Raw genomic sequence first — 13,328 nt, 5'->3', positions numbered from 1 at the left:
CTGGTGGTAGAGATGCACTTTTCACTCTGTCAGTTTTCATCCGTCGCAGTTCTTGGAGTCCACCAGTTCAGACTGTGGCCTAGTTTGGTGATGTGTTCTGCCTCATTACTCAACTGCTGCTATAGAGGGATGGATGGATCTTCTTGGAAATCTTCCTCCATATCTGTGGCAAAGTTTTTTTTTGTTCCCGAGATTTAACAGAACAATGACTTTCTAATAAGCAGACCCCTAGAATATTTATAATTGCTGTGTCTCTGTGAAGTCGTTCAGAAACCTACCACAAGTACATTTACATCCTTTTCTGGTGATGATTTGTTTCCTATTAAACTGAAAGGCATAAAGAAAAATGTTATGTGTAATTAGATAGGAATGGCAAAAATTTCAGCATGTCACAACATTAGACACAAACTCAATGTGGTTATTGTAGCTTCAAACAAGTGTGCAACCTGCAACCAATTCAAAGCTGGAATTTAGTAAGCCGTTACATAGGAATAAGCCCCACTGAGTTCAGCTGTGGTTTTTTGTGAGCAGAGCATTCATGTTACAGTTAACAAACGAGTCATGTTGTAATAGTGCTATGCAACTATAGTACAACTCTGCATGGAATACATCATTGAAGTTGCAGCGGAAACAGAAAACCATGGAAAATAGCAAACCTTGTTGAAATGACCTACTTGTGCTATAGTTTCACCCTGGATGACCTTAGAATCATAGAATCATGGGGCTATTGGGATAACGTTACAATTATATAATGATATAACGATAAAAAAGGTTTGCTAAGGTAGACCCTCTTTCACTCAGACTCAGCCCCCCCCCCCCCCGAATCAAACTCGGCTCCCCCCCGAAACAAAATCCTGGCTACGAGCCTGCCTCGAGGGCTGAAGTTTTCCCATGGCTGAGATAGATGGATGGATAGATAGATAGATAGATAGATAGATAGATAGATAGATAGGCAGATGGATAGGCAGATGGATAGGCAGATAGATAGATAGACAGACAGACAGACAGACAGACAGACAGACAGACAGACAGACAGATGCTTTAAGCTACATGTTTCAGAATCATTGGCTGGAATCATTTCCAGCCAAATTGAGATGAAAGGAAAAATGCAAATTTAAGGAAAACAGAGTGTTTCTTTGTTTTACATGGTAATTAGGCAGGATGCATCTGGGGCCAAGGTGAAAAGCCAAAAGAAATATTGCTTGTTCTTCCTCTGAGTCCGTTAAAAAAGAAGTGTCAAGTGAAGTTTTCTAACAAAAGTGCAGTACTTGTGTTTAAAATTTCCTAGCGAAGTAGCCCTGGCACAAGAGACATTGCGAAGGCTTGTGTGGAAAGAGAGAGCAGAGAATGTCTTTGAACCTTGCCTTTTGCTGCTGACCCCAAGGCAGCTCCAAAGGATCGCGCTCTGAAGTTACGCAGCAGCAGGTCAATTCTTTCTCAATGGGCAAACCAGTCGGAAATCAATGGCTTGTAATTGAGGCCGGCTGGGAAGACGGGGAAAAGGACAGCGGAGAGATGAAAGTCTCTTTAAGATCTGAATGTAACACAAGGGCAAGATCTTAGAGAAAAATAAAATAAAGGAGGAACAAAGAAATGCTTTTTTTAATACAAAGAGGACATTCCTATCCTTTTGACTCCTATGCAGTTCTTTTTAAAGAAGAGACGAAGACGGTTTTATCTTTCATCATTGCTGACCAGGTGATAACTTTGATCAACTGTCACAAAGTCTAGAAAGGGATCTTGGATCCATTATATGGGAATATATACTTTTCTTTTTCCTATCAGTTCTTCAATTCTGAATTAGTTCAAGAGGGGCAGAGGACAGGGTACAGTTGCAAGCACAAATTTGGGCTGGTTTAGGGGGGGAAACCCAAAACATTTGGGTTCCTGACTATAACCCATAGAAAAGATATGTCGAATCCTCTCTGATTAACATTATTTTAAGATATCTTTATTAACACAATCCTATATAATAATACAAGACCCACTGGTGGCTCAGCAGGTTAAATCGCTGAGCTGCTGAACTTGCTGTCTGAAAGGTTGATGGTTCGAATCCAGAGAGCAGAGTGATCTACCACTATTATCCCGAGCTTCTGCCAACCTAGCAGTTCAAAAACATACAAATGTGAGTAGATCAATAGGTACTGCTTCTTTGGGAAGGTAACAGCACTCCATGCAGTCAGGCCAGCCACATGAGATGTCGAATCCTCTCTGATTAACATTATTTTAAGATATCATTATTAACATGATCCTATATAATAATACAGGAGCCCTTGGTGATGCAGCAGGTCTAATCGCTGAGCTACTGAACTTGCTGACCGAAAGGCGCTCCATGCAGTTATGCTGGTCATACCTTGAAGGTATCTACAGACAATGCCGACTCTTTGGCTTAGAAATGGAGATGAGCACCACCCCTAGGGTCAGACATGACTAGACTTAATGTCAGGAGAAACCTTTACCTCTACTACTTAATAATACACTCTATTTATATTCTGCTCTGTCTCCCCGAGGGGACTCAGAGCAGATTACAGTATACACATATATAGGCAAACATTCAAAGCTTTTTATACAGTGAACAATGACATACAATACACAACAAAGGCAAAGATTTCCTTTTTTCATCTCCGGCGTCTGGAGGCAATGCTCAACTCTGGCCATGGGGAGGTGCTCTTGTTCCATTTTCCATGCCAAGAAGCCTGTTGTCCGTAGTCCCTCCTAGCCATGTTTTGCTGGCATGGCTGCATGGTGCCTTTTATCTTCCCACCGAAGCAGTAGATATGATCTAATCACATTACATGTTTTCAAATTGCAAAGTAGGCAGAAGTTAAGGCTGACAGCGGGAGCTCACCCTGACCTGTGACTTTGAACTGCCAACCTTCTGGTCAGCAAGTTTTTCTGCAGCTAGCTGTTTAATCAGCTGAGCTACCACGGCCCCTATAAGACATATAGAGAAAAACTACCAACCTTCCTCATACTAGATGTGCGCTACAACTATAACTAAAAAACTACCTCACAAAACTATACAAGACACCTACACAATTCAAAAATAATAAGGGAAAAGACAGTTGACAACTTAAATTGTAAGTATCAACATATTTTACTGCCCCTAGGTTCAATGTTTTGCATAAACTCCTACATAATAGTCAAATCTACTATTCTTCAAATCCTACTAATTTCCCCTACTGCTTTCTCGTGTAAATGGTTATTAATCCTCAAACTAGGACATGTCAAGCAATGTCAGAGTGGGCAAAAGAAATCAATGAGAAATGACACACAAGTTTGCTTTTGCCTAAACCTACAGGGAAGGGCAAGTCTCTGCCCACTGTTTCCTAGTTGAGTTGGCTGAATGCAGACTCACTTTCAGCTGAGTTTGTAGGACTTGGAGGAAGCTGAGGACAAAAGAGGAGGAAGAGAGAGAAACTTGGGACATTTTAAAGGCAGCCAAAAAGTATGATTAATCAGCATGTCATTGGGATTATTGGACAATTATTATTACTTTAGGAATAAGAAACACATGAGCTCCAGATGTTGTTGGGTTGCAACTCCTAACAACGCCAGCCTGCAGTGAATGGTAGTGGATGATTGGAGGGTCAGTCCAGAAGCATAAGTCACCCGCCCTTGGTGTTCCCTTCTATTTCTTCATCCAGAAAGTAAAAAGAAAATTAATTCAATGTTATTCCTTTTGGGGGGAAAGTAATTTCCTGGGCCTAAAAAAGCTCAGGGAATAGTGAAATCATGCAGCTCCAATTTGTCCTAGCCAGAAAAGACAATAAAACAATGAGACACGATTTTTGGGTTATAAATATCATTTCCTAATTGGTTTGATCATAAAAACATGTGAAAAAGTTATTAAACTGCCAAAACTTTGTTTTTGTGGAACACCCTGCAGCACATTTTGCTATAGTTTTTCAATGAGTATCTCAGAGCTCTACCAATAGTTTGTGGCAGCCAGAAAAACAAAGTTTCTGGAGCAGAACAATGACTTTCAAAGTATGTACTGCCCAATTAAACAGGAAATAACACTTTCAAACCAGGAACAGGAAATTTTTCAAATTTTATTACATAGTGTAATGAAAGCAGGGAGATGCAGTCCAACAATATCTGGAGCAGTGTGTAATTCCCAGTTCAGAGTCTGAAGATGCATTCAACAGCCATCCAGTCCGTCCCCATTCTATCATGCAAGGACACTCAATCAAAGCACTCCTTATGAATGGCCATCCAGCCTCTGTTTAAAAACTCCAAAGAAGGAGTCTCCATCATGTACCAAGGCAGTATATTCCACTATTGGATATGAGAAACTTCTTCCTGATATTTATATGGGATCTCTTGTCCTGTAGACTTTGTTTGCAGAAAATCCTGAATGATGTGTGTGACAGCTGATGCTACTCAAAGTCAGCAGTGCAATCCTCCTTTAGAAATGTGCAATATAGGAAGGAAGTCCTGTCCAGATTGTTGTGAGTTTTCCGGGCTGTATGGCTATGTTCCAGAAGCATTCGCTCCTGATGTTTCGCCTGCATCTGTGGCAGGCATCCTCAGAGATTGTGAGATCCGTTGGAAACTAGGAAAATGGGGTTTATATATCTGTGGAATAATATCCAGGGTGGGAGAAAGAACGTTTGCCTTTTTGAGGTAGATGTGAATGCTTCAATTGGGCACCTTGATTAGCATTGAATGGCCTAGCAGTTTCAAGTTCTGATTTCTTACTGCCTGGGGGGATCCTTTGTTGGAAGGTGATTCACTGGCCCTGATTATTTCTTGTCTAAGATTCCTCTGTTTTTGAGTGTTGTTCTTTATTTTCTTTTATGATTTTGCAGTTTTTTAATACTGGTAGCCAGATTTTGTTCATTTTCACGGTTTCTTCCTTTCTGTTGAAATTGTCCACATGCTTGTGGATTTCAGTGGCTTCTCTGTGTGGTCAGTAGATTTTCCTTGTCCCCTGGGCAAATCTGTCAACAGCTTTGTGGGGTGACACCTTGAAACCGCTGCTGCCATTTACAGACTTCGATGCCTTGCCGTTTGAAAACTGCAAATGAAATAGAGATAGACAGCAGTGATCTTCACATGAAGCGAGTGCTGGGATTAGATGTGGCAGCCTCTCTCCAACCATAAGATGCGCCTCTTCTGAGATTTGACATTAGGTTATGAGAAGTGAGAGAAGGCTCCAGGGCGGGTTGAATGGAGCACTTTCTTCCATCTTGATGTGTCTCGGGTCCTAATGAAATGCAAGAGGAAGTCTCCCAGAGCATGACATTGTGAGCATCAAAGTGTCCATCCAGCGACTGCAATTGACATTTGCTGCAAAGAGGTCAAGTGCGAAGGGGTCAAAAGCACAAGGATAGCTTTACTGCCCATGACAGCAACAGCAGATGACTGGCAGACAGATGGAGGGCAGAGAGCATCTCCAGAAGCTATAAACGACCTCTGTGCATTTTATCTCCTCCTCTTACTAGCTGGAGGTCACCTCAGATAAAAGTCAGAATGAGAAAATGGGGGGAAATTGGATGCTTTGTTTTTAAACACACAAGCAGATAATCACTCTATAAAAATGTTGATTTTAATTGGAAGGTGCAATATGAGAGAGGTTCTGTCTCCATTGTTAGAAACCAAGGGGACATCAGGTTGCTGTGAACTTTCTGGGCTGTTTGGCCATGTTTCAGAAGCATTCTCTCCTGACATTTCGCCTGCATCTATGGCAGGCATCCTCAGAGACTGTGAGATCTGTTAGAAACTAGGCAAGTGAAGTTTATATATCTGGAATGTCCAGGGAGGGAGAAAGAATTCTTGTCTGCTTGGGGCAAATATGACTGTTGCAGTTGGCTACTTTGATTAGCATTTAATGGCCTTGCAGATACAAAGCCTGGCTGGTTGCTACCTGGGAGGATCCTTTGTTGGGTGGTGTTAGCTGGCCCTGATTGTTTCATGTCTGGAGTTCCCATTTTCTGAGTGTTACTCTTTATTTATTGTTCAGATTTTAGAATTTTTTTAATACTGGTAACAAGATTTTGTTCATTTTCATGGTTTCCTCCTTACTGTTGAAATTGTCCACATGCTTGTGGATTTCAATGTCTTCTCTGAGTAGTCTGACATGGTGGTTGTTAGAGTGGTCCAGCATTTCTGTGTTCTCAAATAATATGCTGTGTCCAGGTTGGTTCATCAGGTGCTCTGCTGTGGCTGACTTCTGTAGCTGAAGTAGTCTGCAGTGCCTTTCATGTTCCTTGATTCGGGCATTGCTGTGTTTGATGATCCCTATGTCGACTTGTCCACAGCTGCATGGTATCTGGTAGACTTCTGCAGAGGTGAGAGGATCCCTCTTGTCCTTTGCTGAACATAGCATATGTTGGATTTTCTTAGTGTGTCTGTAGATCGTTTATAGATTGTGTATCTTCATCTGCTTCCCTATGTGGTCAGTGGTTCCCTTAATGTATGGTAAGAACACTATCCCTCTGGGTGGATCTTTGTCTTGACTCTCATGGTTTGTTCTTGGCCTTGCAGCTCTTCTGATTTCTGTGGTGGAGTATCCATTGGCCTGTAGAGCCTAGTTTAGGTGGTTCAGTTCACATTGATGCTAATAGAACAGAGGTTTCCAAATATTTAATGTTGGTGACACACTTTTTAGACATGCATCATTTTGTGACACAGTAATTCAGTTTTACTAGTAGCTGTGGTTAACCCAACTCCTTACGAGAAATACACATAAATTGCAATAATGAAATGTATTATTCACAATATATATCATTGAAAACCTTTTGTGTGTGTGTGTGTGTGTGTGTGTGTGTGTGTGTGTGTGTGATTTATTGCTTTTCTCACATAGACTCAGGGGTCTCCTTTTATGTCCGCACAAAGTTCTGGCTGATATCTGAACAGGGGATGGGCCGGAGATGTCACTGCCTTGGTCCTTTCATTATTGGCTGCTATTTCCCGGCAGATATCAGGTAGTGCAATGCCAGCTAAACAGTATAATTCTCCAGTGGTTTGGGGCGTAGACGTCCTGTGATAATGTGGCATGAGAGAAACCTCCCCGCAGGATCGTAACACATCCAGGCGTCCCCTGGACAACATCTTTCTAGATGGCTGAATGACTCACACTAGAAGCAGCTTGCAGCATGCAACCAAACAAACTGACAATTCAGATAAAACCTGGAGTTCAAAATAACTGCTTTGGTTCTCCAGAACAGACATGGCCTTTTCAAATACTTTTCCTTCCAAATTCTCTTATTCCGTACAGTACAAACTACCTTTTTCTTAACACAGGGATGAAGCAACAAGTACAGCAGAGTTAATTATTAGATAAAGGGTAGCATGGAAAGAGCTAGTGTTTAGTGCCTATCAATAAAGCTAAAGGGATGTTTGGGGATGGTCATACTTTAGGAAGGTATGGACATACATTAATATTATGTATCTTGCTTTTAGGTGTAATTCAGTCCCGTTTGTGTGATGGTCAGCATTGAAGGCCATGGCTGACATCGGAATTCTATAGGATATATCTGGGCCTCATCCATACAGGAAGAGCTGAAAACATCACAGAGAACATCTTTTCGCGTTTTTTTCAAGAGAAGACATTGCTGTTGCTTAGAAAAACTACTCCGCTACCATGGCTAGCAAAAGAAAGTCAACCACTCCTTGTATGGTACGAGCACCTGAAGCCACAGAGCAGGGAGTTTCTGAGGACAGTGATGCAGCAAGTGCAGCTCCAGAGAAAGACGTGGGAGATGATTTGGCGGCTGGTAAGGAGAACTCTGAAAATGACTGCGAGGTAATTGAAGGGAAATCTTCCCCAGCCAATCCTTCCAAGAAATCTCTTGGTGGTTATGAATGTAAGTACTGCCCCTACTCCACTCAAAACCTGAGCGACTTCACAGAGCACATAGATACGCAACACCCTAACGTAATCCTGAACCCCCTCTATGTATGTGCCGAATGTAACTTTACGACCAAAAAGTATGATTTATTATCTGAGCACAACACAAAACTCCACCCAGGGGAAAACAACTTCAAGCTGAAATTGATCAAGCTCAACGATCAAACTATCCTAGAGCAGTCCATTGAGGTAACACACAGCTCACTTGCAGCTGAACCTCCCGAATTTGAAGTAGCTCATTTTGGGACAAGTGGTATGAACAAAGCAATACCAATTATTAGTGCTGGGAAGCCTAAAAGTGAGGCAAAGAAAGTTTCTATAGATAGCTATCGGGATGGGATTCATCCTGCTGAGCCTATCACTTGTATTAAAGGAGCAGAGCTTCTCCAGGACATCCTGGCTCACGTGATGCCCTCTGTACAGCTCCCACCAAATATCAACCTTGTTCCTAAAGTCCCTGTACCAATGAACATTACCAAATACAATTCTGCACTGGACACTAATGCAACTATGATCAATTCCTTCAACAAATTTCCCTACCCAACACAGGCCGAGTTGTCATGGTTGACGGCAGCATCCAAACACCCAGAGGAGCAGATCCGAATTTGGTTCGCTATCCAACGTTTGAAGCATGGCATCAGCTGGTCTCCAGAAGAGGTTGAAGAGGCAAGGAAGAAGATGTTCAACGGCACCATCCAGGCAGCACCTCAGACCATCACTGTTCTGCCCGCTCACGTCACTCCTGCCAAGATGTCACAGCCACTCATCCAAACAGCGATGCCTTGTCAGATACTCAGTCAGACTGGCCTGGTTTTGACACAGTTGTCAAATGGCTCAAATGCTTCCCCAGTTACTCTGGCTGTTGCCGCCAATCACAGGCAGAAACGGAGCACACAGAACCAGTCAGCTGTTCCAGAAGCCAAGCGTCCACATGTTGCCCCTTCAGAAGGCTTGTCGAAACAGAACACCCCTGCTGCTCCGACAAGCACAACCACAGCACCATTGTCTCCTGTAGCGTCTATACCATCAAGTGACCGCAAGAAGACTAAGGAGCAGATAGCAGCCCTGAAGACTAGTTTCCTCATTAACCAGTTTCCTGACAGTTCTGAAGTTTACAGGCTGATAGAAATCACAGGTCTCTCAAGAAGTGAGATCAAGAAGTGGTTCAGTGATTACCGGTACCGGAGTCAAAAAGGAATTGTCAACATCTCAAGTGAATCCATACCCATGGATCAGATAGCTCTTGCTGCTGCAAAGCAGGGACGTCCCTACAGTCTATACTCAGACTTCGCTTTCCACAAGTTCAAAGGAAAAAGCCCAGAACAATTTAGGATTCTGGAGGAAAGTTTCCTTAAAAGCTCTTTTCCAACACAGAGTGAGTTGGAAAGACTCAGGAGTGAAGCCAAGATGAGTAGACGAGAGGTTGAAACCTGGTTCAATGAGCGAAGAAAGCTCAGAGATAACATGGAGCAAGCTGTCTTGGACTCAATGGGATCAAACATAAAGAATAAAGATCAAGGGGATTCCAATGGAGCACTAACTCAAACAGAAAAGTCAAACATCTCCATGGACTCAACATCTCCATGCAGGTGTCCTGCATTTGCCACAAGTAGCCAGCAGCAGTCCCACTTACTGAAGAGCATGTTTGCAGTAACTCAGTGGCCATCTCCACAGGACTATGATGAGTTGGCAGCTCAAACAGGACTCACTAGGACTGAAATAGTTCGCTGGTTCAAGGAGAATAGGGGCTTTCTACGAACTGGGAAATTAAAATGGTTGGATCAATACCAACAACAAAGTGTTATTGATGGCTATGACAAGCCAGAGGAGCCAATATCCACTGAGAGCGAGAAGAAAGAAATTGATGCAGTTCAGCAGCCTGAGGAGGAGCACGAGAAGCTGGAAGAACAAAAGGCTGAAGGCATGGTGAGATCAGAATGCAGTGATCAAAACAGTCAAGACAATGATGAAAACCCAGATGCTGGCAATCTGAGTTTTATCGAAGCAGCCATAGATAATGACAATGACAACGATGATGCTTCTGACTGTATGGACAACTGGAGTCAACCTGTGCCTGAAAGCAAGGCAGATATTGAGTCAGAAAGTCTGTCTGGTGATAACTCCCACACCTAAACAGGTAATCATACTAATAGTTTTGTTAGTTTAAACATAATTTGGAATTTAGTACTTCTTTTGGGTTTTTTTCCCCTAGTTCATCATTCAGTTAATAATTACCAAAACATGTGAAAAAAAGACCTTCCCTAGAAGAAGAAGCCCATCAAATGAGATTTCCTCTTCACTGGAAAAAGATAACTGCAATCTTTTGAATATGCAGTTTGAATCAATCAGATTCAAACAAGGAGCTAAAGCACAATTATGACAACATAAAAGTGTCATTGTTATCATTGTGCAATTGCATTCAGATCTGAAAGAGATTGTTCCAAAAACCACATGTTTCTGTTTGCTTAATTAAGGTAATTGCAACAAGACAACAGACTGGTGTGATAAAGTCCTTTAGTCTTTTGCATCTTCTTTAAAGGGATGATGGCTTTAAAAGTTCTTATGCATTTTCAAAACAATACAAAAAGAGACTCAGGTGGAAAGATGGAGACATTCAAGCATCTATTTTACTGTCTACTTAACAGCTAGAATAAATAGTACAAACAGATCTTATAACATAATCAGATGGGGCAGGTCTGTTACTGCTATTTGCAGTGAGACTGACTTCAACGTATAGCAATCCTACGTATATGAAATCTGCAAGAATCCCATGCATCAACAGCCCTACTCAGATCTTGCAAACTCAAGGCCATGGGTTCCTCCATTGATCCAATAATGTTGTCTTACTTTTTCCCTACAACCTTCAAATAGATGCCACCACCATAAAAGCAACTTACAGTTTCTCCAGTTGCTCCTGATATGACAAAAAACACCATAAAAGCCCTGATATTTATTTGCATGGTTTTATTTATTTAGGGCCCCTGGTGGTGCAGCAGTTTAAACCACTGTGTTGCTAAACTTTATGATCAAAAGGTTGGTAGTTCAGATCCGGGGAGCAGAGTGAGCTCCCACTGTTAGGCCCAGCTTCTGCCAACCTACCAATTCGAAAACATGCAAATGTGAGTAGACCAATAGGTACCACTCTGGCAGGAAGGTAATGGCGCTCCATGCAGTCATGCTGGCCATATGACCTGGAAGGTGTCTACGGACAAACCCGCCTATTCAGCTTAGAAATGGAGGTGAGCATCCCCTAGAGTTGGACACAACTAGACTTAGTGTCAAGGGGAAACTTTTGCCTATATTCACACACACACATGTTATTTCCACTTTTTCTATTTACCATTGTTTTCAAAAATAGTGGAATCAGCCATTTGTGTTTTTCCCCATCAAAAGAAGAGTCAGACTCAATAGACTTAAATGTCAGGGAAAACCTTTACCTTATTTATTTAATAATCATTTTGTGCCATCCATTGCTTGAAATGAACTTTAGTTTTGCCATTTTATATAAGGGATACCATTTTACTATGCCATTGTATGTCATGGAACTTGAGCATTTACAGATTTTGATATCCACAGGGCCTGGAATCAAACCCCAGCAGATACCAAACTCTCACTATTCTTTCAACAATAACAAAAAAACCCACTTTAATCCACTCTGTGTCCACTTGCAAAAGGTTTTTTGCTTTTAAAAAATGTTCTGGGTAAAGGTACTACTTTCCAGGTATGCACTGTTTTCTTAATAAACATCTTCCATTGTTATTTTCTGTTTCACAGACATATCATTCAGCTTTCTGGACATCTATCAACCTTGTGATCTTGGAAGTGTGCTGGCGCTGACCCTGGGATCAAAGGAGACTTTTGGAAAATGATATCAAAGTATCGACTCCAGAAACTGAAGTCACAGTAGAGAAAGACTATCCTGCAGAGGGTCACCAGTTTCATGATGCCAAAGTCCCATTTAGGGATGTTCTTAAAAAGGGCCCTTGTACATAGGCTTTCTTTGTAGTGCTGTTGACTTGCCTTCATTGTGCACTTGCACTAACAATACAGGGAAAGGCAGTACTGTTTCTGGTTGGTACTTAGTGCCATTGCATCCTCAAGATCAGTTTGATTTATACATTTTTGAGGAGCTAGTAACTATTACACTACAGTGAAATCATTTGGAAACTTCTCAGTTTGCTTCATCCATGCATAATGATAAGCTTCTGCCCCCAGGAGAGTTTGTCCATCTCAACATGGAACACTGAAGCAATCCTGGGTCAGATTGTCTGGTTTTCTTAAGAGCCATTTCCTTAGGACCTGGGTTGGTTTTGTTCTTCTGCATGCAAAAAAGCCTTTGAGGCAGTGGGAGAGCATATAGCTTAACATTTACCCATAACTCATCATATGCCAAAACATCTGGACCTTGGAGCCCTGGAGTTAATAGGACACTGCCATTTCTTGTTCCAAACAACTTTCTTTTTTCTATTTCTAGTGTACCATCAAAAAACAACAAGACTTTTCAATGGAGGGCTTAAGCTTCTTTGTAACTAAACTTGTTTGTATTTCTTCATTGGTGCAAAGACAGAGACACTTATTTTTGTCAGCCGTAGGTGCTATTGTGCACAAAACAGATTCTCAAACTCTCGCCTATACATTTTTAGCTTTGTTTCTAGGTGTCCCATCCCCCCATCCAATTGCATTTTTGTTCTTCATCTGCTAGGAAAGTGATAAAAACGAAAGGATAAAGACTTGCCTGGGAGAAACCTTTTTAAAGACAACTTTATTACAGTTTGGAGAGAATGGTCCATTTTCAACTTATATGAGCTGCACAAACCTAATATTAGGGAGTTTGAATTAAAGAGAAACGTTTTCTAATGTTCTGTTTGTTTGTTGTAAGTTAAGGTAAAGTTTTCCACTTGTTATTAAATCTAGTCACGTCTGACTCTGGGGGGTGGTGCTCATCTCCATTTCTAAGCCGAAGGGCCAGCGTTGTCCATAGGCCAGCGTTGTCCATAGACTCCTCCAAGGTCATTTGGTCAACATGACTGCATGGGGCACCGTTATCTTCCTGCCAAAGCGGTACCTATTGGTCTACTCACATTTGCATGTTTTCAAGCTGCTGGGTTGACAGAAGCTGGGGCTAACAGTGGCAGCTCAGCTTGCTCCCCGGATCTGAAACGCAGCAAGTTCAGCAGCTCAGCGGTTTAAGCCGCTGCACCACTGGGGACTCCTTTGTTTGTTGTAACTCAGTAAAACACGGAGTTAATGTGGGAATGGGGGGTTTTTTGGGCAAGTTTTGCTTTCGTCTCTCTTTTTTAAAGTTATATTTTGTACAATGCACTAGAAAAACCTAACTGTTAAGACTAGAGACCTACTTCTTTTACTCTCCAAAGAATTTACATTACAAAATAAAATGTTAAAGCAAGTCATTAAAGAAACAATATAATGGAGCAAATCTTTTTGGATTTAGAACTCCTTTAAAAACCAA

The 13,328-nt window shown here is 41.7% G+C and overlaps 1 protein-coding gene across 1 annotated transcript in view; it reads left to right on the top strand.

Moving 5' to 3' along the window:
- ZHX2 (zinc fingers and homeoboxes 2) overlaps positions 1-12,715 on the top strand; it is a 31,133-nt gene extending 18,418 nt beyond the window's left edge. Inside the window, exons 2-3 of the mRNA XM_067467310.1 lie at positions 7,411-9,995; positions 11,633-12,715. Of these exons, the coding sequence (XP_067323411.1) occupies positions 7,592-9,991 (2,400 nt within the window). The 5' untranslated portion in view covers positions 7,411-7,591 and the 3' untranslated portion in view covers positions 9,992-9,995; positions 11,633-12,715. The remainder of the gene's footprint in view (positions 1-7,410; positions 9,996-11,632) is intronic.
- Positions 12,716-13,328: the final 613 nt, after the last annotated feature.

The sequence above is a fragment of the Anolis sagrei genome, chromosome 4 (assembly GCF_037176765.1).
Source record: "Anolis sagrei isolate rAnoSag1 chromosome 4, rAnoSag1.mat, whole genome shotgun sequence".
NCBI lineage: Eukaryota > Metazoa > Chordata > Lepidosauria > Squamata > Dactyloidae > Anolis > Anolis sagrei.
Note: the sequence above shows the minus strand (reverse complement) of the source record. Positions and strands in the feature narration are given on the sequence as shown.